The sequence below is a fragment of the Armigeres subalbatus genome, chromosome 2 (genome assembly GCF_024139115.2).
Source record: "Armigeres subalbatus isolate Guangzhou_Male chromosome 2, GZ_Asu_2, whole genome shotgun sequence".
NCBI classification, from domain to species: domain Eukaryota; kingdom Metazoa; phylum Arthropoda; class Insecta; order Diptera; family Culicidae; genus Armigeres; species Armigeres subalbatus.
The window spans coordinates 100,822,461-100,850,239 of record NC_085140.1 but is presented as its reverse complement, the minus strand read 5'-3'; the positions used below and the strand labels follow the sequence as shown (position 1 = coordinate 100,850,239).

The 27,779-nt window shown below is 40.1% G+C and overlaps 2 protein-coding genes and 2 long non-coding RNA genes across 4 annotated transcripts; 3 read left to right on the top strand and 1 right to left on the bottom strand.

Moving 5' to 3' along the window:
- Positions 1-9,458: 9,458 nt before the first annotated feature.
- On the bottom strand, positions 9,459-10,981 carry LOC134210442 (ubiquitin thioesterase OTU1). Its single transcript, XM_062686489.1, has 3 exons — positions 10,353-10,981; positions 9,962-10,293; positions 9,459-9,898 (listed from the first exon to the last, which is right to left on the bottom strand). The coding sequence occupies exons 1-3, from the start codon at positions 10,756-10,758 to the stop codon at positions 9,686-9,688; spliced, it is 951 nt and encodes a 316-aa protein (XP_062542473.1). The 5' UTR covers positions 10,759-10,981; the 3' UTR covers positions 9,459-9,685.
- A 1,436-nt stretch (positions 10,982-12,417) lies between these two features.
- Positions 12,418-13,341, top strand: LOC134210443 (uncharacterized). The gene is made up of 3 exons (XR_009978829.1): positions 12,418-12,819; positions 12,879-13,056; positions 13,119-13,341. It is a non-coding gene; the product is annotated as an uncharacterized LOC134210443 (long non-coding RNA).
- A 520-nt stretch (positions 13,342-13,861) lies between these two features.
- Positions 13,862-14,139, top strand: LOC134210441 (uncharacterized). Its single transcript, XR_009978828.1, has 2 exons — positions 13,862-14,048; positions 14,101-14,139. It is a non-coding gene; the product is annotated as an uncharacterized LOC134210441 (long non-coding RNA).
- Positions 14,140-14,878: 739 nt separating this feature from the next.
- Positions 14,879-18,985, top strand: LOC134214792 (uncharacterized). The gene is made up of 2 exons (XM_062694102.1): positions 14,879-14,914; positions 17,927-18,985. Exon 2 carries the CDS (start codon positions 18,046-18,048, stop codon positions 18,790-18,792), a length of 747 nt encoding a protein of 248 aa, XP_062550086.1. The 5' UTR covers positions 14,879-14,914; positions 17,927-18,045; the 3' UTR covers positions 18,793-18,985.
- Positions 18,986-27,779: the final 8,794 nt, after the last annotated feature.

The following is a 27,779-nucleotide window of genomic DNA, read 5'->3' as shown; positions in this document are numbered from 1 at the left end:
CATAACCACTCCTGCAGCAGGTTCTCATCCTCCCAAACCTTGGTAATTACCCAGCGCAACGCTCTAGCCAGTACCTCACCAGTTAACCACTGCGCTTAAATAGCTCTTCTGATAGCTGGACTTTGTTGTTTTTAACCAACCAATCCCTTCCTGAATTTTCTGGAGATTCGGAGTCTGAAAACGTATATCTTGCGCGCATGCTCCCAGGTTCGCTACCATGTCGCCATCGGTGTATGTCATATAGTCATTCAGGTGCTCTCCGTAGTGCTGCCGCCACCTTTGGATCACCTCACGCTCGTTCATAAGAAGGTTCCTGTTTGTGTTCTTATACACGTTATGTTGGTCCCCGCCACCTAGGCCCATAGCAACAACGCCAACATCCATCCAGCCTGTTACACGCGCGAAGACGAAACCGATGAGGTTCGCAATATTCACCCGCCATAGTAACGATGTCAAGCCAGAGTCATGCCACCCAGGAATTCGCAGTTGCAGCAATTTTATATTATAAAAGCAAGTGAAACGCAAAAAGTGAGTTAGTTCTAAGTGTGATATGTTTGACTTAAGATTAAATCGATAATAAATTTATTTTTTATGCCATTCGTTGTGAACGAAGCATAACTGGCGCAGTCGCGGAAAAGTGTGTGGAATTAAGTGCAGGACTAAAAAGTCTAAGTGTCAGTTCAGAAGGAACAGTGTTGTTTCAAAACTTCCTGTCTTAGGGAATTTAAAATAGTGAAGTGGAGAAGTGAACATACGTTCAAAACTGACTTAACGGATATAAGCTCAGTTTTTCTCGAAGTGACCGCACGAAAGCTGACGGAGCATCGTTCATCGCGAACACCTGTACCACCGGGAGACCGCTGTGGAGGGAATATCCAGCAGTTTGCATGGAACAGAGCGAAGGAAGGCCCACTCACCAAACCTCAACAAAAAACAAACCATCAACACGATTAGGCTCCGGGAGATGTTTATCATACTTTCGTAAGTACAAAACATTTTATTTGAATAACAAGTGTTATATTAGAGCAAACAGTGAGTGCAGTGAGGAAGTGAATCTCTTGCGTTAAATTACCTCAGTTAGTAGACAAAACACTAATTAACAGTAGGAAAATTTCTTTTCTATCTCGGCAATATGGATCGTGATTTTATTTCTCCCGAACCATTGCCAATCGTGGATCGGATCTGGATGAACTTGCTCAACCAGACCTAGCTCGTCCACCAATTACAATCGACAGTCTTCTACAGCATATAAAAACACTTACGGATAACCAAAACCACCTCATCAGCACTATGAATGCAATGAAAAGTAGGTCAGAAGACCCATTCCTTTTATTTAGGACCCTGACCCTATTAAGAATCTATCCACATTTTCTGGGAACAAGAAGGAGACGCACGCCTGGATAGAGGATGCGGAAAATACCCTTGACCTATTTAAAACTTACAAGAATGACCCCATGTATGGCCAGATCGTTAGGGCTATAAAATGCAAAATAATCGGTGATGCTAAGGAAATATTGATCGCTGCAGGAAATCCCAACGACTGGGATCAGATTAAAGATGTTATTTTAAACTCCTACGGAGACCGACGAGACCTTACGTCTCATATACAATCGTTATTTTATGTTAGCCAGGGTAGGAAAACGCTAGCCGAGTATTACAACCAACTTAAGAAAATAGATACAGCGATTAAGGCAACAGCAGCCTTAATGGACGATTACAAGACGTCCACGAAGGCCATTAACAGTTTAATTAGTCTTATGTCACCAACGCGATTTATTGATGGGTTAAATGACGAACTATCTATGCACGTAAGGAGTTACAGGCCCCAATCTTTAGAGGACGCATACGCTATCACAATGCAATACTCGAACGCCGCGTTCAGGCAAAAACTAAATAGACAGACAATGGACGTCAAAAATACAAAACCGAACACTTTTAAGAACGACAATAAGCACGTACAACAATACGAGAGGAAACCAACGCCACCACAAAACCCACCAAATCACAACAAAAATACTCAAAATTTTTCAGAAAGGGTCAAATTTCAGAAACAAATTAACGACGGAGACGTTTCAATGCGAACGGCCCAATCCAGACAACAAATAAACAATAACCAGACGACGGACGAAGAATTGAAACAAGAACCCTTGGAAAATAAAGTAGACACTTCAATATTGCAATCCGACGATGACGAATATTTTATTGACGACGAACTAAATTTTCAAATAGTCGAAGGAAACGCACCACAGAAATGAATAACAACTTCATACCGTACATAACGATCATGACGACAAAAGGAGAATTGAAATTCTTAATTGACACAGGAGCAAATAAGAATTACATTTCCCCCGACCATGTCAATTTAGAAAACAGCAAAACGGAAAAAGGGATTAAAGTCTCAAACATTAGTGGCACACATGAAATCGATAGATCAGTATCATTTGATCTTTTCGAGATTAAGAAAAAACTGAAATTTTATATTTTCAAATTCCACAATTTTTTCGATGGGCTAGTAGGTTATGAGACTCTTAGAGACCTCAAATCTCACTTAGATATTGGGAAGAACAAATTGAGAATTGGCAGGAAAATTTTTGATCTGAAGAAAAAATTCCCGGAGAAACAAGTAATAAACCTTACAGAGCAGGAGGAACAATTTATCCAAATAAAAGTAGCAAACCAGGGAGACTTCATTATATCTAATGAAAAGAACATGGGAAAATTTTCAATTCTACCAGGAATCTACCATAGCGATCGTAATACCGCTATAGTTGCAATAAGAAACCATACGAAATCACAAATAGAAATCAATTCACATGAGATCTATGTTGATAAGGATGAATTTATTGCCACAGAAAAACCTCAAGGTAGCAGAAACAAATTTAATATTTTGGACGATTCATTAAACAAACTAGAAAAATCAGCATTAGAAAAAATCATTGACGAAAGCTCAGAAATTTTGTATACAGGCAACGAAAAACTAACATTCACTCATAAAATTAAACAAAAAAATAAGGACTGTGGACAATATTCCAATTCATTCAAAGTCGTACCGATATCCTCAAATTTTTGAAGACGAGGTACAAACACAAATAAAAAAGATGTTAAAGGACGGAATTATTCAGGAGTCCATATCGCCCTACACATCCCCCGTATGGATTGTGCCCAAAAGGCAGATGCATCAGGATTAAAAAATTTCGGCTTGTCATAGACTACCGAAAACTCAATGAAAAAACAATTTCAGACAAATATCCTATTCCGGATATCACGGAAACACTTGACAAGTTGGGTAGAACTACTTACTTCTCAACAATAGATCTTGTATCTGGTTTCCATCAGATACAACTAGATGAAAACGATATCGAGAAAACGGCCTTCTCCGTAAGTTCTGGCAAATACGAATTCACCAGAATGCCGTTTGGTCTGAAGAACGCCCCGGCAACTTTTCAAAGGGTAATGGATGCCGTTCTCAGAGATCTAATTGGTGTATGTTGTCTTGTCTACATGGACGACATCATAGTCTTTTCAAGTTCATTCGAAGAACATGTAAAAGATTTACGCAAAGTTCTTCGCAAACTGAAAGAAGCTTGCTTAAAATCCAATTGGACAAATGCTATTTTTTTAGACGGGAGGTTCAATTTCTTGGACATACCGTAACCAAAGATGGCGTTAAGCCAAATAGCGACAAAATAGACGTTATCAAAAACTGGCCCCAACCAAAGAACGAAAAAGAACTTAAACAATTTCTTGGAACCCTTGGTTATTACCGCCGATTCATAAAAGACTTCGCAAAATGGTTAAACCTTTGACACAATTGTTGCGAAGTGAAACAAACTTCGAATTTACTCATGATAAAATCAAATGCTTTGAAAAATGTAAATCTCTTTTAACAATGGACCCAATACTGGCGTATCCTGATTTCACAAAGGAATTTATCCTCACAACAGATGCTAGTGATTTCGCGGTAGGAGCAGTGTTATCGCAAGGACAGTTAGGAAAAGATCGACCGATCGCTTACGCTTCGAGGACGCTAAACAAATCAGAGGAAAATTATTGCACCACAGAAAAGAACTATTGGCCATAATTTGGGCTGTGAAGCACTTTCGGCCATATCTTTATGGAAGACGATTTAAGCTTGTCACTGACCACCAACCACTAATTTATTCAATGACAAGCGCGAATCAGAAAATTATTAGATGGAAATTAGACTTGTGCGAATTCGACTTTGAAATAGTCTATAAGCCAGGTAGAGAGAATGTCGTGGCAGATGCTCTCTCAAGAATTAGAACACTTGAAATGAACGCCAACGAACAAGAGGACACACAAAATGCAGAAGACGAAAATGAAAATGACGAGAATACAGTACACTCAGCCGACACAAGTGATGACTACTATATTTGGACAACAGAAAAGCCTATAAATTCTTTTAGAAACCAAGTAATTTTCAAAATTTCTCCAATAGACATAGACGCACACGAGCAGATATTTCCAAAATTCCATCGATTTACAATTTCGAAACCAAGTTACACAGAACAGGACATACTTAGAATATTCAAGGAAAAGCTGAACCCAAATGGTGTGAATTGTATCTATTGCCCTTTACTACTAACACAGCTAATTCAAGAAACTTATCGTAAACACTTATCTCATAACAATATGTTCAAGCTCTTTATTTCACAGGTTTTGCTTCAAGATGTGAGGTTACCAGAGGAACAGGATGCAATAGTGCGTAGAATACACGAATACGCCCACAGAGGCATGAAAGAAAACAAGGCCCAAATACTTTCGGACTACTTTTTCCCAGAAATTGACAAGAAAGTCAAAATTTTCATAGGTAACTGTCCTATTTGCAAGAAAAGCAAATACGACAGAAAACCGCCTAAATTGATCCAAAAAACCAACCCTTCAGGAAAACCTTTTGAAAATATACACGTTGACATCTTCTTCATGAACGGGAAGAAAATGTTAACGATCGTTGATGCATTTTCCAAATTCGCAAACGTAATCGCTCTTGAAACAAGAACAATCATAGATCTTAAAGAGCCATCACGGAGCACATTAGAATATTTGGCAGACCCGAAACTATAACTTGCGATCAGGAACCGGCCCTGACATCGATCGAATTTATCGGATTCATGCAAGATTTAGATATTGAAATTCACCATGCTAGTTCAAGCAATTCAAACGGGATCGTCGAAAGATTCCATTCGACGTTGATTGAGCTTTACAGAACCCTAAACGCAAAATATAGAGATCTTGAGTTTTATGACAAAATTAACGTTTTAGTAGATATTTACAACGACACAATTCATTCAGCAACTGGATTCAAACCTAGAAATATTGTTTTCAACCACCGTAATAAAATAAATACAGAGGAGATTTTGGAAAATTACAATAAAATTCAGTCAGCCATTAAAGTTCAGATAGAAAAGCGTAGGAAACAGGTAGAAAATGAAAATAAATCAAAAAGCCCGCCAAAAGAGTTAAAACCAGGAGAAAACGTTTATGTGAAAATCAATCAGAGAATCACCAAGGATAAAGATCCATTCAAAATTTCCAAGATTAGGGAAAACAACGAGATGACCTTTAAAGATTCACACGGCGTAAAAATACACAAGAACAGAGGTATAAAAGAAACTTTTGGTTTGTTACAGACTCAGACACCTGATTTCGGCGACAGTTTACCATGACGTATCTACAAAAATGGACTCTTGACTATGAAATTGGACACGGTTCGGATTAAAACAGGGTATGAACGCCTTATGCATAAAAGTAAATCTAGAGGAAATAAGACAAAATATCCACTATATAGAAAGCTTAGCAAATACTTTAAACATAACCGATCACTTAGAACAAACTTTACAATTTAAAATTAGGAAAGCTTACGGAAAACTGGCAGGATTTTATCCAAAACGATCTAAGAGAGGGCTTGTCAACGCATTAGGAAAAGTTATAAAATTTATAGCAGGAAACCCCGACCAGGAAGATTTAGATCTTATTAATCAAAACTTAGAAACCATGGAAGGAAATAGCAACAAAATTCTAGATAACCAAATAAAACAAGTCAAGATTAATAATCTTTTACAATCAACCATTAACAAAGTTTCGAAAACCCTCAGATTAATCAAAGAGCAAATACAGCTTCAAAATATTGAATTTAGAAAAGACCTCGAGTTCATAAACCTAATTCTGAACATAGACATTCTGATAAAAACCTTAGAAGACCTTGAAGAACAGATTGCCTTCTCTAAATCAAATCACCTAAACAAAAATTTTCTCAGCACAGATGAAAAAGATTATATTTGGAATTTTCTCGTAGAACAACAGATAACTGTAAAATTTGAGGAAGAAATTTATAAGTTTGTGCAATCCATTGTATCTTTGCAAAACAATCATGTTATTATAATTGTAAAACTTCCAATCGTCGAATCGAGAGAGTATGGCTTGATGCAACTAGAACCCGTCAACGTAAACGGAACTAGAATCAACACAAGTACCCGCTATGTGGCTAACTACCAACGAACATTTTATGAACAGAAAGAGAGGTGCTTCATTTGCAACAATAACATTCCGGTCAATGATGAGTGTATCTTCAACATCCTAACCAACCAGAAAGCTAAATGTCCAATGAGTAAACAACCAGATGAACCAATTATCAAAGAGGTCAACACTGGAACCATTCTTGTCGACACCTATAAAGCAATACACGTATTCGATTCATGTGGAGCATCACGAATTATCTCGGTACCTACTGTTATTAAAACAGGTAATTGTACAGTCACGGTGCAGAATCTCACGTTCAAAAGCCATATGAACATGATAAACCAACATGAGTATCTCACACCCATCTTCGGTAAGGAGATCGAAGTCATCAAACAGAAAGTAGACATTGAAGAAATACAGCAGTTAAACTTCAATAACTTACAAGAAATTCAACGACTAAGACTACACATGATCAGCTCCCAGACACTTGGTGGAACAGCAATTGCCTCCATCATCGTTTTACCACTAATCATTTTCTGTATTCATAGATACAAAACCAAGGTTAATAACCAGCCTCATCAAAACCAGAAGGAAAACATAGTCACCTTACAGATCTCCGACAGGAAAAGCAAAACCAGCCCATTGGAAAGCAGTCAGAAAATAACACCAATCAACCCCCCGACAGATGAAGTCACCTTTCTGGCAAAATCGATCATTCCAGAACCCAGATTCGTCCTTACGAAAGGATCAAATAGGTCAACCGAGGACGCTCGACACTAAGAGGGAGACGTTATGTTGGTCCCCGCCACCTAGGCCCATAGCAACAACGCCAACATCCATCCAGCCTGTTACACGCGCGAAGACGAAACCGATGAGGTTCGCAATATTCACCCGCCATAGTAACGATGTCAAGCCAGAGTCATGCCACCCAGGAATTCGCAGTTGCAGCAATTTTATATTATAAAAGCAAGTGAAACGCAAAAAGTGAGTTAGTTCTAAGTGTGATATGTTTGACTTAAGATTAAATCGATAATAAATTTATTTTTTATGCCATTCGTTGTGAACGAAGCATAACTCATATCAGGCTATGGCACGTGGCCCTTACGTGAAGGCTCAGCTTCTCATGAAACTTTCGTGCATTACTGCTGTGAATCGCATATTTGTCCCATATGAATAGGAAACCCAGCAAAGATGGGACACCGACAGATATGTGATTAACGGCAGATTAGCTGTTGGGAGAACCATCCATAGTTCATACCGTTCAGACAAAATGTTGGACAGTAATCCGATGATAAGGGTTCTTGCACAAATTACGTAACGCTAAATTTCATGATTTTGGACCCCCTCCCTCCCCCACGTAACACTTTTTGTATGGAAGGTTTATTTTTTTGTATGGATCGTAATACTCGGCCTGACCCCCTCCCTCAACCTACGTTACGTAATTTGTGAAAGGCAAGGCCCCTAATGGTTCTCGACAGCGATGTGCAGCGAGCAAGGTGGATCGATCAGATGAAAGGCGATTTGAATGACCGACAGAAGAAAACTTAGAAAATCTGTCGGCTTGTGATAGTGATGCCATTTGTGGTAGAGACAAGATTTGCTTAAAGATTGCGAAAAAGGGAAATCTTAAATGCGACCACAAGTGCTTACAGACTAACCAGAATAGTTTCGGCTTAAATAAGAATTCGGGACACTGTTACGAAAGATCCATTAATAATGTAACGCAAAAAATGGCCATTTTCGACCCCCTCCCCCCTATATCACACTTTTGTATGAATCATTGCCACACTTCGGGCAACCCTCCCCCTCCAAGCGATATGTAATTTATGGATGTTTCCTTAGGGCAAGTTTTTTGATTTACAACTCACACGTGGTGAGAATGCTGTTAAGACTCACATTCTCTTCGCTACGATGATGTTTAAAATAATGTCTGAGAAGCATCAGAAATTCAGACGTTCTCAGCTACGGAATATTCTGGTAAGTGTTGGTTTAATAATTTTCGAATATCCCGTTACAGGACCAGAACAGCTGGTAGTCATAAGCAGCTAATTCTAGGCTTTAGGTACACGAAGTATACTGCCGCGATTCGCATAAGAGTCCCATGTCGATTTTTGACGATTTTGATTTTCTTTCAGAAATAAGCTTAAAATGAACTCATCTTTAAGAAAAACTGATAAAATAATAGTCTTTGTTCTAGAAATTTGAAAATTAAAATCCACTTGTGTTGTCCCATCTTGCTATTTATTCGCATAACAGTCACATTCCAGATTTTAATACCCTCTCGCACAAAACATCAATGTAATAATGGTCCATTTAATAGCCCCATAGCAATGTATACAGATAAAGAATATTATGCCAAATTTTTAGAAAGGTTGCTGCTTTTATCGATTTATTAGATTTTTTTTCAGTTTCTCCATGTAAAACGAGTTTGAAAAATTCAACGGCATATTTCTCAAGTTGAAGAAAACTGACATGGGACGCTTATGCGAATAGGGGCAGTATAGTAGTCAGACACTACCCAGCATTCATCATCTATAAATTATTTAGCATTTTATCGGATCTATACACAACGCAGTTGTATTCAAGCAGGACACATCCTTTTTATTCATTCAGCATCAGAGATTAAAATGTACGAGTCCAATCATTAATAGCCGAACATTCAAGATTTTTGCTACCTGTGGCCGGTTGCGCCAGAGCCTTATACCAGACTCAAACAAAATCTAATGGTAAGTCAGAGACAAAATATTTAATATACGAAGTCCTTCCTTTAAGCAAAATTTCCGATAGAACTCTTCACTTTCCACAACTATTGATTGTTCTCTCTACATGATGCTGCGAGTGAGAACATGCCTCAGCAAAATTGAAGGCATCACTGAATATTGTTAAGCACTTTAAAACTTGTATATGGGGCGACAATTACTGTTAAATTGGACATTCGATAATTCCAAACTTGGGTCATAAAATCAAAATTGCGAAACTTTATTCTACCTTTCCAGATTTGATTTATTTTGGATGCCTTTTTTCATACGTCGATTCAAAGCTAGTTAAATGTAAAGTCTTTCATGCAAAAAGTACGATAATTTCAAATACAAAACACTAAATAAATTGTTAGGTACTATTGAACGAACGCCAAATGCATTTTTTAAGCAACCCTTCCATAAACCTACAAAGATTATAATTTAGTGACTTCTTCACCTCCCCTCGATCAAACTTCGCCAAAATTAACGTGCCCAGTTCTCTTTGCATGCTGCTGGGCCTCCACCTGACCTTGCAGCAAACAGTCGCAGTCGATGCATCTAAGCGTGAAACGATTGACGTCGGTGAACTGGCGCGAAGACTTAGCCTCCTTCGCGAGCTGTTCCGCCTGCACGTACACCGCGTTGTCTTCGATGGGAAATATTGTTTTCGGTGGTTCACCCTACAATAGGATTACATTTATGAGTTACTCGTTCCGTTATCCGATAACTGTTTCGTCATTTACCGATGTTGACTCCAGGTACAGTGGATCGTAGTGGATTCCGTCAAAAAGCAAAAATGCCCTGATGCCATAATTCATGTTTTCGCCGAATCGGTTGATGATCGCATTGGTGATGTCCACGACGTCGAACTCGATCCCGTGATGGGCGGACAAAATCGAAACCTCAATTGCCCCACCCCAAGACTCCGGCTGAAGGATCCAAGCGCAGTACTCGTCGTTAGGTCTGCCCAAAATCCCCTCATTGTACTGTTGCTTATCCGCATTGACCGTGGAAGCAATAATTTCGCGCATGTACTGACTCTTCTCAGGTTCCACCTTCCCCGAGAGCACAAACCCTACAAAAAATGGAGACAACATGATCTGAATTCTTTTAACTTGGACCAGCACCACTTACCGATGCTCGTAAACAGGCAGGAGTTATCACTTGGCACCACCTGCTTGAGCAAGATCCCACCGCTCCCCTCAACCTGAGCAGCAAGTTCCTTCGCCAGCCTTTCGTCTTCCTCCATAAGCTTTTTGGCAGCCTGCTGGCGCCGTTCCTCCTCGCTGAGTTGCTTTTCGTTCACGATCAGTGTGTCCCCATTGCTGACACCGATGGTCGTCAGCAGTTCATCCTCCTTGCTAAAATCCAACGGTGTGAACGGGGGATAACCAAGCACCACATGGAGCACTTCCGGAGGAATCTGGGTAAGCTCGGTTATCTTGTCCTTCAAATTGCGCACCGTCGTACTTTGCTCCAGATTGCTGACGATATGCTGCTGGCCCGTTTTGGTTTTCAGCTTGAGTGAATAGCCTCCCATTGTTTTATATTTGCGATCGGTTTTCTTCCTCCTATCGTCACGGTTTTGAGGTATAGTGGTGTTTGAACACGAAAATTACGACACTGGTCTTCCCAGAGTATCGGAATCGATTTCACAGAAAATTTAGATGGGAAATATTCTCGAAAATTTGATGGATTGTAATTTTGGCTTTGTTTTGAGCTCGAGAAGTTAAAAATAATCATCGATGACATTTGACGACCTTGCGATGTTTTTTGGCTCAAGTTTTGGTGAACACCTCCTTTGATCGAAAATAGCTAACGCCCAAATCACAGACAAACACAACCCGCATGTTCGGACAAGGAGTGAAACACGTCTACACGCTTAGTTCAATTTACCTATTTATGGGTATCCAATTCACCCATATTTGGGTATTGTTCACTTCACTCATATTATTGGTAAAGTTTACTAAAAAAGTTAGTGAATTTCACTTATATTATTGGTAAGTCGGCTTTACTTATATATGAGTATTATAATTTACTTAAATTTGGATGAAAAAATCAAGACAAAATTTTCAAAACGACTTATCTGCTTTTGTAAACAAAGATTCAAACGACGATTTGACGAATCTGATAGCTCTCCCACGCAAACCAACACCACCAATAGGTAGGTGAAGGTTTCCGCTATCTGTTGATGGTGTTGGTTTGCGTGGGAGAGTTATCAGATTCGTCAAATCGTCGTTTGAATCTTTGTTTACAAAAGCAGATAAGTCGTTTTGAAAATTTTGTCTTGAAATAATGTTTTCATTAGATTACAGAACCTGTAGTGGCGATAAGAGTGCTTCAAAACAGAAACACACAAACTGTTCGTTGACAAATAATGGTCTTTCGGTAAGTAAAAGAAATACAGCCTCTTATAATTACTCTAGTATATTATGCTACCAAATATTTATAATTTTACTTATTTATAGATAACTAAAAAACGAATGAAAACTATCGCAAGAATGTACCACGACCACTGTTGTCTTCAAGCGCAGCGGGTTCGTGAAATTAATTCCATAATCTTCTGCCGGAGGTACACACTTAATTTTTTTCGCCGAGGCCGGCAAAATAAATTGCCGAGAATCCAACAGCTGATATCTCGGTGAAAGTTTGAATTACCGATTGGTCGTAAAATGTTCGACACCACCCAGCTGTCAAAATTTACCGTGCTGTTCGGTAGTGCGTTGCCGATCAATTCGGTAAAGGGATTTGCCGAAACTCAGTGATAAATTATTTTTATTTATTTTCAGATGAATCAATATAGAAATAAAAAGCGTTAATCAATACGAAAGTAGATTTTATTTGCATGTAAACGATATGAAAATGCTTACTGAAACCTATACTTTTTGGCAGCCATTTAAAGTTATTGTTCCACGATTCCATAAAGAACAGAACAAGTCAGTAGGTTCCTGATTATTCCAACGATGTTTAATGTGTTTATTTGTTGACTCCTTCATGTGGGGTAAGTAATTTCCATCCATCCATCCAGATATAGCAAGTATCTCTGTTTTTTTTATTCGAATTACAGCTGGAGCTGAAATTAAAACGGACATGACTTTCATTATTTCCAATGTTAAATCCGACGTGAAATGTTGCGTGAATTTTTAACTGCCCGTACAGGAAAATTGAAATCAGAATGAATACTTACCAAAAAAATCGAAGATGAAAATTCTATTTTCCATTGCTCTTGCTTCTTCACGTGTTTTTTTACAGAGCACGCTAGAGCTTAAATGTATGACAGATGGGTTTGCCGAAACTCAGTCAAATTCCAAACTACCGATGGCGATGGCAAACTTGACTGCCGAGTTTCAGTAACTTATGTAAACGTCATATTTATTGACGAGATATCAGTAAAAATAAGCTTTTACGACCAAGTTCGTCAATTTATTTTACCGAGATGAAAATAGTCTTTTAAGTGTGATACATTATACAAGATGATAAAGACCAATACCGCTTGCTAGGTATCCAGCACCGCTGCCGCTTTTCCCAGAGGCCCCGAAGCTAAAATCTAATAAGATACAACCGGTATCCAAATCAGAGGAAGCTGAATTTTCCCTATCAGGTAAGTTCGAATTTTATTCACTTCTAATCTCACAGTGACTATTTTTTTCCTCTTAACAGTTGGCTCGACGGTATGGCCTTCGTAACAACTTTTCTTATGCACCGTATGATACACGGATATTGACCTAAGGACTGCATCTACTATTCCGTTACAAGTGGACCAAATTGCCCAGTAGGTATATGAATGGATTACTGCTGATTAATTGGCGGGAAGTACAGGATTGCGTGCACGCGACAGGTGCGATATTTCATTATATCGAACAAAACCAATAGTAAATAATTGTGAACAATAATCTCCAGGTGTACGACAGGATTCTTCAAGTCCAACTGATTGCGCTGCATCCCAGAATATGTCCGCTATACCTTGAGCCTCTGAGGAGGTTTGGTATCCTGATTCCCGTTCCAACTCTTACTAATAGTGGACCATGTAAATTTCTCCGTCAGCTCATGCAGCAGCGGCTGGTTAATGCATTGTTGATTTATAATTTGCTTAATTGTATATTTGTATTGCTTTAATAAATCTGTTTTTACCCGTTTCCAAATAAATCTTAATGTAATTATTAGTTAATGGAAAGTAGTCTCTGAAGGTAAAAACAAACGACGAACAAATCACCCAAATATGGGTGAATTTCACCAATACATTTTTCGTATTCATGTACACTCAGAAATAGAATAAATCTGAAATAGCATTAAAATTAAACGATTTTGACATTTTCGAATGTTATACGAAGGATAGTTTAAAAAGTATACTATCAACGATAATAATTTATACTGATATGGAATAGCGTAGAGTTATTTACTGATTGTGTTCTTTATGTGAAAAAACATGGCGCCGCTCTACTCGATGCTATTTCTTCTGTTGAATTAGGATCAATAATTGTGGAAACACATGTAAGTACACTATTTAGAAGAAAAAAAATCAGACATTATGAATATTTTAAAGTCTTTTCCCATTTTACAGTATTAATTATTCGTTTTACAGTATTAATTATATTATTACTTCGAAAGAATGAAAATAGTGAATATTTTTACCAGAGGAACTTATTCGTGGTTATCCTCAAACGTCTAAAAACGAATCGGCCCAATCAACGCAATCATCATCGGCTGGTGACAGGGAATTTGTTGCTTCAGCTGCAGACGTTTAATATGATCGAGTGACCCAAGTTGATCACGGATTTAAGATAACCCTGACGGTGGCGGTCCGACCGAAGAAATATGAATTTTATGTTGGTAAGAGCATCGATTTCTGGAGGTTGTTTATTGCAATGAATTATTTTTTCAGGTTGTAGAGCTCAATGTGCAGTCTATCGCAATATCTGCTGCCGGTAAAAACATCCTCTCTGGAGCAGAATCACTCGCACCGAATCAGGACCAGCCGAAACATCGAAAGCATCAACGACCACTATGTTGAGGAATGCTAGCAATTGTCGTCTGTCTGTCTCAATTGGATAATTAAACTGAAATTAACCTTAAAAGTGACATTTCAATAATTACCAAATAACCCTGCTCGCAGAGCAAGATTACTTTTGACAGATATCGAATCATTTTCCATCGATGTCCTATTGGAATTGCTGGGTAGCACCAGCCATTCTTATAACGGAGTGATTTTTTAATTTTCGAACTGTCACTTTGAAGTTTAATTCTTCAAATGAGACAGACCCTATGAGAATAGATAGAAGGTGAGGAAGAAGACCAATTGCAACTGTATTAGTGGATGATAGAAAATGTAAACAGCAAATGGTGACGTACATATTTGCACGGCTTCTTATGGGAGCTCGTTCGAATGTAGTAGTGAAAGCTTTTTCGCCATACACAAAAGGCACGCACACATTACATGGATTTCCATACCTTAGTATTTATTTTCATTGAGACAGACCCTTAACAACATCGCCATCGAAGTTACAGTGAGTGTTTTTAAGTGCTCTTTTATTTCTTTCCGTGCACTCGCAATGCTACCAACATAAATGTCAAGACCTTCATCCGCTATATTTTTCAGATTCCTTGCGGATCGCAATGATATTGCGGAGCCTACCCGACTCGTATGCAGGGCTGGTAACGGCCTTGGAGAGCCGTCCTGATGCTGACTTAACGATGCAGTAAGTTAAAACGAAGTTGCTCGATGAATACGAGCGGAAGAGAGAGCGATCGGGTGATTCTAGAAGTGCAATGAAAGCAGTACAAAGTGGTGTGAAAAACCGTGCACCAGGGGCGTCTGCAGAAAGGGTGTGCTTTTATTGCAAAAAGCCGGGACATTTGCGAAGAAACTGTCACTTGTGGCAGAAAAAGAAGTACAGTTTTGACAGTGAGAGAGGGGATAAGAAGAAGTCCGAAGAAAAATCCAACGCGAAGCAGGCTACAGAAGAGCGTTGTGGAAGTGTGTGTTTCATGATGGGCAGTGATGAGAAAAGCTCGTGGATTGTTGACAGCGGTGCAAGTTGCCATATGGCAAACGATGAGCGGTACTTTATTAACTTAACGAAGAAATCGGGACACAATGTGATTATGGCAGACGGTAAATTAGCCGAAACGAAAGGCTATGGTGATGTCGTGATTCGAGGTCAAGATAGTGATGGAAAATTGATGGAGGTGAAGTTGGAAGGTATGTTGTTCGTGCCGTCCCTCACGAGTGGCCTAGTGTCTGTTGACCGGCTGGCCGCTAAGGGATTCACACCGCGTTCAATGCAACTGGCTGTAAAATCATCGATTCATCCGGAAGAGCCGTCGTCGTTGGAGAACGATCAGGATGTCTTTATAAGCTGAAGTAACCAACAAAATCCAAGGTAAGACACACTTGCTTAATTGTATTCATCAATGGCATAGACGTCTTGGGCATCGGGATCCCACTGTGATACAGCGCATTACTAAGGAGAAGCTGGGTGTCGGAATGAATATTAAAAATTGTGGCATTAAGGAGACATGTGAGCCGTGTCTCGAGGGAAAACTGGCTAGGACCTCAATCCCAAAGGCGACCGAGAGGAAATCTACCCGTGTACTAGATTTGGTTCATACTGATCTGTGTGGTCCAATGAGTACAACGACACCTGGTGGCAAAAGATTTTTGATGACAATGATGACGACTTTAGTCGCTACACTGTTGTATATCTCCTTGAGCGAAAATCAGATGCAGCTGACAAGATTATTGAGTATGTGCGCTACTCTGAAAATGTATTCGGTCGGAAGCCAAGAATTGTACGCTCCGACGGAGGTGGCGAATATGCCAACAAAAGGTTACAAAAGTTCTTTGCTGAGGAGGGAATTAGGGCGCAATTTACTACCGCTTATACTCCTCAGCAAAATGATGTCGCTGAAAGAAAAAATAGGTCCCTTCAGGAGATGGCGACGACTATGTTACTTGACGCTAGATTGCCAAAGCGATACTGGGGCGAAGCAGTTGTTTCAGCTGCATATCTCCAAAACAGACTGCCATCTCGCTCAGTTGATACCACTCCTTATGAGAAATGGTTTGGGAGAAAACCAGAATTGGGACATTTTAAAGTGTATGGGTGTCCTGCGTACGTGCACGTCCCGGATGTTAAAAGGGGCAAGTTTGAAAGCAAGTCAGTGAAGCTAAGGTTTATAGGATATTCAGATAAGCATAAAGCGTATCGTTTTGTAGATACATCTACGGATATAGTGACGATAAGCCGCGATGCTAGATTTCTGGAGCTTAACGACGGGTCTAGCCAGGAGGAGACACCAACCACAGATGGAAACGAGGTGGAATGGTCTTTAGAGCAGGAGGAGAACCCGGCTACCGAGAAAGTTAATGGTCCCGATGCCCACAATGATGAAAGCAGTGTGGCCAGTGAAGCAGAGGAATATTTTGATTTGGACGTTTCTGACACAGGTGACCCACTGCACTTGAAACAAGAGGGAGGTGAATGTACGGCCAGTAGTGAACGTGTCAGGCGATCTAACCGGCGAACACAAGGAGTTTTGCCAGATCGCTTGTCCGACTTCGTAGTTGGTAAAGTTATGCTTAACACTGCTGAACCTACCGATTACAACGATGCAGTGACGTCTGCAGAAAGTGGTTTCTGGAAGGAGGCCATGGATAACGAGATGCAGTCGCATTACGTGAATGGGACGTGGAAGTTGGTACCCTTGCCTACCGGAAAGCGTGTTGTTGGGAGTCGCTGGGTATATAAGGTAAAACGTAACGAGTCTGGAGAAATAGCAAGGTTTAAAGCTCGCGTAGTTGCACAGGGCTTCACTCAGTGTTTTGGTGTCGACTACGATGAGGTCTTTGCACCCGTGACGAAACACGCCACTCTGAGAACTCTTTTGGCTCTAGCTGGAAGGAAGAAACTGGTGCTAAAACACTTGGACATTCGAACTGCGTACCTGTACGGTGAGATCGACGAAGAAATTTATATGCGGCAGCCTCAAGGTTACGAAGAGCATGGCAAGGAGGAGATGGTTTGTCGGCTTCAGCGGAGCATTTACGGGTTAAAGCAAAGTGCAAGATGCTGGAATCTAAAGCTTAACAGTGTGCTTGCGGGTATGGGTTTCGAAGCTAGTGCGGCGGACCCTTGTTTGTTTGTTGCGACGAGAAATGGGACTACTGTGTACATAATTGTTTACGTGGATGATTTTTTGGTGGGCTGTGTATGCGAGGAGGAGATCAGCCTAGTGTATACCGAATTACGACAACATTTCGAAATTTCATGTCTTGGAAATGTGAAGTTCTTCCCGGATAAAAAATACAATAGAGTTGCAATAAAATATCATAAAATCACAATACATTTTATTTATGAACATTAAATTCTATTGTTTTTATATCATACCAATTAAAGTTCCATATTGTTGTTCCAATAGACGTACAATAGATTCAATTGCCAGTAAAAAGTTGGAAATAGAATCACAATAAATTCAATTGTAATGGCAAAAATTTGTTCGAGAAAAAATCGATTTTTTTATTGTAAAGATACATAACAACCCCTATTTTCTATTGTAAAACTGCCATTTACAATAACCGTTATGGTGGAAAACAATTTTCTCCAATGTTATTCTATTGTGAGCCACAATAGAGTTTACCGTAATTACTATTAATTTCAGCGTAATGTTACAATAATTTCTATTGTAATTGTTTTGGAATTTTTTATTAGGGTTTCTGGGTCTGGAAATATACAAGGACGGTGACGTCTACAGTCTCAGTCTTGCGCAGAACATCGAGAACTTGATCTCACGTCTCGGTTTAACTGAGGCAAAAACAGCGAGAACGCCAATGGACGTGGGATACATTAAGGATGAATCAGAAAGCAGACCACTGGGAGACAGCACCAAGTTCAGGAGTGCTGTTGGCGGCCTTTTGTACATAGCTGTGTGCGCCCGCCCAGACATTGCGGCCAGTACAGCTATACTAGGGAGGCGATTCAGCTCTCCCACGGAAGCTGATTGGACAGCCGTCAAAAGAGTAGTCCGCTATCTCAAGGCTACGAAGAATTGGCGACTGAGGCTCGGAAATGAGAATCAAGATGGTTTGCTTGCGTTTTCGGATTCCGATTGGGCCGGAGACAAGTCGACTAGAAAATCAACAACGGGATATGTCATCTACCTGAATGGTGCGGCTGTGTCTTGGGCTAGTCGTCGTCAAGACTGTGTCACACTTTCAACAACGGAAGCTGAGTATGTGGCGTTAACGGAGACATGCCAGGAAATAGTTTGGCTCCGGCGGCTGCTTGAAGATCTTGGAGAAACGCCCACACAACCAACGTTAGTCATGGAAGACAATCAAGGTTGCATAAGTTTCGCAACCTCAGAGAGATGCAGCAAAAGATCCAAGCACATAGAAACTAAACGTCATTTTGTAAAAGACCTTTGTGCTAACGGTGTGGTGAGGCTTAACTACTGTCCAACCGAGAACATGGATGCCGACGTTCTAACGAAACCAGTCGGACCAGTCAAGCATCAATATTTCGCACGGCGTTTGGGGCTATGTTGCAGTGAAGCTGAAATTGAGGAGGAGTGTTGAGGAATGCTAGCAATTGTCGCTTCTTAGCAACATCGCCATCGAAGTTACAGTGAGTGTTTTTAAGTGCTCTTTTATTTCTTTCCGTGCACTCGCAATGCTACCAACATAAATGTCAAGACCTTCATCCGCTATATTTTTCATTCTTCAAGTACCTTTGTATACTGAACACGTTTAAATAAATCTTTAGTTGTAACGCGAGTGAACGAGTTGTTCTTTATTGTTCCGAATCCGGTGTTATACGTTTTTCCACTCGTGCGGTGTTTTCCGAAAGCCTACACACTACCGTCAACGAAACCGACAACTTGCAGAAAATGTAATTCAAGATTCTGGCCCTGGTCGAGTCGAGTGCGACTCTTCCATGGTGGCTCATGATGTGGTTCTTTTTAAGTTTTTAAGTTTTTTTTTCAACAAAATAAAAGTTCTAATAAATAACTAATAAAAATATAATCATTTTGATTTTTCTTTTCGAAATGCAAAAATATGAAAACAAATGAACATAACCTACAAACCATAGCCAAATGCAAAATAAACTAAACAATTATAAACCAAACTTGTACTAGAGAGCGACTTTCTTAAGTTTATACTATCCCAGTATTGTTGGATCAAATACAAGTTTGGGGTCAACCAGGCGAATAGCCAGTTAGAATGACTTTTAAACTAAATAGCATAAATTAATTTCTGAGTGTACCTATATATGGGTGAAAACAGTTTACCCATATATGGGTGAAGGGAATTTCACCCATATCTAGGTATGTTCACTTTTTGGCGATTTTAGGTACTAATCACCCATATTTGGGTGAACTGAACTAAGCGTGTAGATAGCAGCTACACTGAAAGAAATGGTATAGTAATGCCTACCATATCGAAGGTAACAGTAAATACATTTTATTTACCATTTGATTTCGGTAGAACGCAAATAGTGTTTGGAATAACTACAAAGCGCGGTAAATTTTACTATGCTTTCTTGAGCGATGACGTGTAGCAGATTTTACCATGTTCTCATCATTGCTACCATGCGCACAAATCGAAACATAGTAAATTTAAACATGTTTTGATTTTTTCTTCGCAATGGTAGTTTTATTGTGATTCGGTATATCGTGAATAAAAAAAGATCAAATCGCATTTACTTAATCAAGCATATTTATTTACATTCTTGTGGTAATTTTTCGGATCGAACGCGCGGATCGAACTCAACGACAGCGATTACTTTAAAAATACGTCTTTATTGTCTGAACGTTGAGACAAGAATGAGCGATGGCAATCGAGGCTATTTTACAGTTACTTTTCTCACTTCCGCCTCAGCGGACCCTTAACGGAAATCGTTGGACGCACTCCCAATGCGTTTCTATCTTGTCGTATTCCAGCCGAAAACGGCTGAATGGAATCCGCCGTTGAAGAGCGGTGCGACTGTTCGTTTTAAAATTCGACAACAAACTGACGGTGCAATCTTCGTCGTTGCTACTCAACCCGATGGCGCTACCAACACCATCTCACACTGCGCAATCATGCACTAAATCATGCACAGATTTTTTCACGATAGAGATCAGTATTAGTGCATATGCAACATTGAGAGTTCAAATCAAGTCTAATGTAAATTGGGGCACGCGAAATATGTGATTTCACGATTAGTATATTTGATTGCTTATGTTTAATGTACTATCCGCAATAGCAGAATCAATTCATAGTCTAGAATCACATAAACAAACTAAAATCATTAGCCGCTTACACTGAATACTACATCTTTCTCCTTCCCTACTCTTTCAACTTTGTAAGAATATGATTTCAATTTTATAAATATTTCATTATAAAGAAAAATCATACCCAAATTGCTTCAAAATAAATTGAAACAATTTTTAATATTGTAGTACCATCAACATCTAATGCAAAGAAGAACAAACTTGATGTGTTAAGTACCGTCATATTTTTGCTAAAAACTAATAATGATTGTGGGTCACATTTTAATTTTTGGGTTCTACTTGCTCCTGCACAATTCGGAATACACAAAAAATGCCTCGGAGTCCTGCTCGGTACTCGCAAAGAGCAATCCTCTATAGTACTTGCAAAAGTCCATTTGCAACAGTCCATCGGAGTCCATTTGCAAAATGTATTCCTTCATAGAAGCCACAGACCTAATCCTACGTCAACATGTCTCGGAGCTCTACTCGCTCCGGAACGAACAAAATTGTCCGGGAGTCCTGCACTGCATTCGTGTGGTCTTGTATAGAATACCCAGACGAACATGTCTTGGAGTTGCATCGGAGTCCTGCTCTGCATTCGCAAAGTATACTCTTCTATAGAATACACAAACGATGTCCTACCTCAAAATGCCTTGGAGTTCTACTCCGGAATAACCAAAAATGCTTTGGAGTCCTTCACATTCGCAAAGTGTACTCTTCCATAGAATACACAGACGTATTCCTACGTCAAAATGCCTCGGATTTTTTACTCGCTTCGGAATGAACACAAAATGGAATAAACACAAATTTTCTCGGAGTCGTGCTCTGTATGCGCAGAGTGTGGTCCTCTATAGCATACCCAGACGTAGTCCTACGTAAACATGCCTCGGAGTTCTGCTCGCTCCGGAATAAACAAAATGCCTCGGAGTGCTTCACATTCACAAAGTGTACTCTTGAATAGAATACACAGACGTAGTCTTACGTCAATATGCTTCGGCGTTCTACTCGCTTCAGAATAAACACGAAAATGCCTCGAAGGTCGGCTCGCATTCACAAAGTGTACTCCACATAATACACAGACGTAGTCCAGCGTCAACATGTCTTGAAGTTCTACTCGCTCCGAAAAAGAAACAAAAAATGTCTCGGGATCTTGCAATGCATTCGCAAAGTGTACTCCTCTATAGAATACCCAGATGCAGTCATACGTCAAAATGTCTCTGATGTTTACTCGCTCCGGAATGAACACAAAATGCCTTGGAGTCCTGCTTTGCATTTTCAAAGTAAACTTTTTTATTGAATACACAGACGTAGCCCTACTTCAACACGCATCGAAGTTTTACTCGCTCCGGAATAAACACGAAAATTCCTCGAAGGTCTGCTTCGCATTCACAAAATGTACTCTACAGACGTAATCCTACGTCAACATGCCTCAGAGTTCTACTCGCTCCGGAATGAACAAAAATTGTCTCGGACATCTGCTCTGTATTCGCAAAGTGTGGTCCTCTATAGAAAACCCAGACGTAGTCCTACGTAAACATGCCTCGGATTTCCACTCGCTCCGGAATCAGCAAAAAATACCTCGGAGTCCTTCACATTCGCAAAGTGTGCTCCTCAATAGAATACACAGCCGAAGTCCTATGTCTACGGAACGAACACAAAATGTCTTGGAATCCTGCTTCGCATTTGCAAAGTGGTCACAGACGTAGTTCGACGTCAACATGCCTCGGAGTTCTAATCGCATTCACAAAATAAAATGCCTCGGAAACCTGCTCCCTCCGGAATAAACAAAACAAAAATGCCTCGGAAACCTGCTCGTTCCGGAATAAACAAAAAAAATGCCTCGGAGACCTGCTCGCTCCGGAATAAACAAAAAAATGCCTCGGAGACCTGCTCGCTCCGGAATAAAAAAAAAAATGCCTCGGAAACCTGCTCGTTCCGGAATAAACAAAAAAATGCCTCGGAGACCTGCTCGCTCCGGAATAAACAAAAAAATGCCTCGGAGACCTGCTCGCTCCGGAATAAACAAAAAAAAATGCCTCGGAAACCTGCTCGTTCCGGAATAAACAAAAAAAAATGGGAAAATATATTAAGCTCTTTTAGTGGAATGTATTAAACCGTCTAAGACGAATTAAGTACTGTCCATTAACTGGTGGAATTAAATGGACAGTACTTAATTCGTCTTAGACGGTTTAAAAAAAAATGCCTCGGAGACCTGCTCGCTCCGGAATAAACAAAAAAAATGCCTCGGAGACCTGCTCGCTCCGGTATCTTTTATTCTATCCTCGGGAGACCTGCTCGCTCCGGGATCATGTTTTATTAAACACTCGAAGACCTGCTCGCTTCGGTATTTTTATTTTCTATGATTTCGGAGATCTGCTCGCTCCGAAATCCACAACATGAGAGCATACTTACCATTTAGTAACTAGCACATTAATGGATGTGGCAAGCACCATTTTCATGCGCTAGTTACAAATATAAAACCAAACACTACCGACTGCGACATGTCGTATTCCAGCCGAAAACGGCTGAATGGAATCCGCCGTTGAAGAGCGGTGCGACTGTTCGTTTTAAAATTCGACAACAAACTGACGGTGCAATCTTCGTCGTTGCTACTCAACCCGATGGCGCTACCAACACCATCTCACACTGCGCAATCATGCACTAAATCATGCACAGATTTTTTCACGATAGAGATCAGTATTAGTGCATATGCAACATTGAGAGTTCAAATCAAGTCTAATGTAAATTGGGGCACGCGAAATATGTGATTTCACGATTAGTATATTTGATTGCTTATGTTTAATGTACTATCCGCAATAGCAGAATCAATTCATAGTCTAGAATCACATAAACAAACTAAAATCATTAGCCGCTTACACTGAATACTACATATCTGACAGATGATTATGGCCCTGTGGGCTTGGCATAATACATTCGAATCATATACACTAAAAACTCAAACTACTACAGCTCGTCCATCCTGACCTAACTGTTGCCCTCAACAGATCGTGTACGTCCATTCTTATTTATCTTTACGAAATGCCATCGTTTTCTCTTACATCTAATTTTTACATTTGTAATTTATTGTTCACATTTTGAATCATCTATTCATCATCTAGATACTCTTCATCTACATGACCTTCGGAACCTGTTCCTTCTATGTACTCAACGTCTTCGAGGTCTTCAGAATCTGCGAAATTAGGGATCTCTTCACCTAAGTTTTTCTGATACAAACGCATGTTAAGGTTGGTATCGTGTTCAAAAGAAATTTCTTTTTCTATCTCAATCACATGTTGAATTCCGTTCACTGAATCGGAAAAGTAAAGAATCGAAACAAAATTCTTACAGCAGTATCCACATGAAAAGACCAAAAAACAAAATTGGCATTTGTAAGGTTCCCACGCAAAGTAATGGGAGCTGTCCCTTTACTTTCGGAAAAATATTCTGATCGATTATTCCGTAAGTAAAAGTGACAATTTGCCCCATGCAGATCAGTTGTCAAAATTCCTCTTGGTAATATTGAACAAAATTCCGTAACCTCTCTACTTTTTAAGTCGATACTGGCCTTTACTGGGATCGAAAATACCCTCGAATTTACGATTCGACACTTGGTAACCATCAATGTCCGCTATTACATATCGATTGCGATCCAATACCTTTTTGACAACGTATGGCCCTTTAAATTTAGGGTTTAATTTGCTTCTTTCGCCTACTTGTTTAAACGTCCGAATTGAAACAAGATCACCTTCGCGGTACTGAGTGTTCACCTTACTCCTCATATCGTACTGGTTTTTGTTGTATTCTTGCAACTTACGTATGTTGCGCGATGCTGCATCTCTTAATGCAGGCAAATCCCGGTCAAAATTCTCATTCAATACATCAACGTAAGCCTTAAGATCTTCGGGAACATTTCGCTTTTGAACTATACCGAACAACAGTCGTGAGGGTACGTCACCTATCGATCGATTAAACGAATTATTAAGCAAGAACTCTGCTTCGACCAACACCGTGTCCCAATCTTGTGAACGCTCTTCTACCAACTTACTTAGCAACGGAATCAATGTTCTATTGTACCGCTCTATTTGCCCGTTCGCTTCTGGGCACGCGGTTGCCACTAGCTGATGCCGAATGCCATGATCATTTACAAAAGACGCGAACTGTTTGGATGTAAAGGCAGTTCCTCGATCGGTTACTATGACCGTGGGCACCGAATACGCGATTTGATAGGACTTGAGATGTTTCATCGCTTCGCGAGAGTTCGTTGTTTTTGTCGCGTAAAGCTTCAAAAACTTCGTAAAAGCATCTACAACTGCGATAATGTGTTCGTTCTTTCCCTTAGTCAACGTTAACGGCCCGAGATGATCTGCGTGAATAGTATGAAACGGCAGGCTAATCTTTTCAACAATAAGAAGTGGTCCATCCAACTTCTTCAACTTCGGATTAAACGCGATGCATGTGATACACTTCGAAATATGGTCTTTTAGTTTTGATTGCATTTGCGGGAACCAATACGATCGCTTTATCAGTTCGATAACTTTGTCGATGCCGAAATGCCCTAAGCTGTTCCCAACAAACATTGGAAGCTGAAGAAGAGCTTGTTTCGTGGCAAATAAGCTTCTTCAGCTAAGAAACTAGCTTGTTCAGCTTAAATTGTTTGTTGGGTTGTGATATTTGAACATTACGGATTGTTCCATATTAGCTGGAATGTACAGCAACAAGCGGTTTTTGTACTTTCGAAACAATAGATTATCCCTAATCTCGTAAGCCTTGCTTTCGCGATTTTCCAAATCCGCTTTGATTCTTTGAAAGCGACATTAGCGAAAGCGACATTAGCGAAAAAAGACGTCAACCCGAAGATCGCGCGTTGGGCTTTATTTTTAGACCAATTTGATTTTGATATTGAACATTGTGCGGGTACAAAAATGCAACATGTGGATGCATTATCACGGATGTACTGCTATGCTATTGAGCAGGAACCCGATTCTATTTTTGATAATGCGCTTTACATTAACCAAATTCGGGACACAAACGTCATAAGAATCAAAGCGGATTTGGAAAATCGCGAAAGCAAGGCTTACGAGATTAGGGATAATCTATTGTTGCAGTCTGTTAGAATCTTAAACGAAATTCCGAAAAGATAAACGCGAAAACGTTTAACGCTGTACACGATTGCAAGAGTTTCGAGCTCAAACGAATGTAATACCGACTCAGCTGCACTCGTTTTACGCGAAAAGAACATTACCGGGTGGAATTTATTGTCGACCGACTGCCGCTGCATCAGGATTCCACCGAAACCGCTAGCCGACGCGTCCGTATGCAGCTGTGTTTCCAACGATGGGGAATAGATGCTTAATACCGGTTTTACCAGGGGTTTTACACTAATGCCTCTTTCAACTTCTCAAAAGCTTCGTATTGTTGCGACTCGAACTTGAAAATCTTATCATGGCTGTTCATCAACTCATACAATGGAGCTGCGATTTGATTGTAACGGTAAATAAATTTTCGGAAATAACTCATTAAACCGAGAAACCTTTGCAACGCTTTCTCACTCGTCGGTACCGGAAACCTTTCGACATTCTCGATATGTTGATTACAAGGTCTAATTTGGTTAAGAGTAACTTCGTAACCAAGGAAAACAACGTTTAACTTTAGGAAAAAACACTTCTTTATGTTCAGTTGAATGTGATTATCAGACAACACGCGAAAAAGCCTCTTTAACAAATCCAAATGTTCTTCAATGGTTTTTGAGCTTGCCATAATATCGTCTATGAAAACAACAATCTCATCATTTTTAAGAAAAGGTTCTAAAACCTTCGATACGTATCGCGAAAATACCGCAGGCGAGTTGGCATAACCAAATGGTAGTTTGTTGAACTCGTATTGACCGGTTTCTGTTATGAACGACGTGTATTTCTTCGAGGCTTCCGCGATATCGACATGATAGAAGCCATTCTTCATGTCGAGAGAAGTGAAATACTTCCGCCCCTGAAGCTTACTAACCTGATCTTCGATTATCGGAAGCGGATAATGATTGCGTTCGACAAGCCTGTTCAACGGCTTATAGTTGACACAGAGACGATACTCACCATTTTTTTTACGTGTTAACACAACTCGACTCGTATAAGGTGACTCACTCTCACGTATGATACCCTTAGCCAATAAATCATTAACAATTTTATTTTGTTCCCTCCGCTCATAATCGCTTAAGCGTTGAGGGGATGAATTGAAATATCAGTTTTCCTTCAGTTTTATCTCAACGCAATACTTTACTAACGGTTCGATCGGTTTTTCGCGAAACAAGTACTCAGTTTCGAAAAGTTTACATACGGCACCGCTTAACGATCTGGTTTCATCTGAATCACCAACATCAAGGGTACGAGTTTCATCCACGAACAAAGTTTCAACATCGCCATCAAAAACATCTTGCATCGCTTGAACATCGAAACTTGTACTATCATTTCGATCGCGCTTAAAGATCAAACCACGGATATCGTTTTCTTCGAAAAACTTTCGACCCAGAATCATGCCCATTTTCATCGTACTGTTAGCGACTACTGTTAAATTTGCTACATAGTCTTCCGATCTAATTTTCGCTTTGGTCGAATATGACCCTGCTATCTCGATTTGCGAATTATTCGCACCTACCAGATCTTCATTACTATCAGTACTGAATATTTGTACATTCGGAAAACAACATTTCTTTACAAGACTCACCGGACATCCGGAATCGGCAAGTGCCTCGATGGTTTGCACCTCATCACCCACGACAAGCTCCACCGGTACTAACGATTGGCCGCTTACCTCCAAAAATTTCCCAGGAACGCTTCGATCATCGTCGCTTACCGTAACAATCGGGTACGCTCTGTTGCTGCTACTAGCCGCTGGCCTCGGATCGGCTGATTCGCCACTCGATCTATCACTCACGTCGCTGCGTCGCTTGAAGCAGGTTTCCTCACCATGACCCACCTTGTTACACAGCGGACAACGGGAACGGTGTTGTGGCTGTGGACAATTCATGGATAAGTGGCCGGATCCATGACAGTTGAAGCATTCGTCCTTGATGTTCCGCTTTGCTTGTCCATCTCCATCGGTGTTCGGACGATTCTCGTCGTTTTTCTTACCACCTCCAATTGCACTAGCTTTTGGAACACTTGGTTTCGAAGAGTAGCTCCGTCGCTTGCACATATCTTGATTCGACTCACAATAACGGATGTGCTCGAGAAGTTCGTAGATTGTTGCGTACTTTCGTATTGCGATACTGCCGTACAGCGGATCAAACGACAGACCACTGATGATATATTTAATAATTGC

Coding starts and splice junctions, on each gene's coding strand:
- LOC134210442 (XM_062686489.1), bottom strand. CDS start 10,758: ATGGGAGGCTATTCACTCAAGCTGAAAACCAAAACGGGCCAGCAGCAT. Junction 10,294..10,352: donor CTGCCTGTTTACGAGCATCG/GTAAGTGGTGCT, acceptor CATTTTTTGTAG/GGTTTGTGCTCTCGGGGAAG. Junction 9,899..9,961: donor TGTACCTGGAGTCAACATCG/GTAAATGACGAA, acceptor ATCCTATTGTAG/GGTGAACCACCGAAAACAAT.
- LOC134214792 (XM_062694102.1), top strand. CDS start 18,046: ATGGACGTGGGATACATTAAGGATGAATCAGAAAGCAGACCACTGGGA.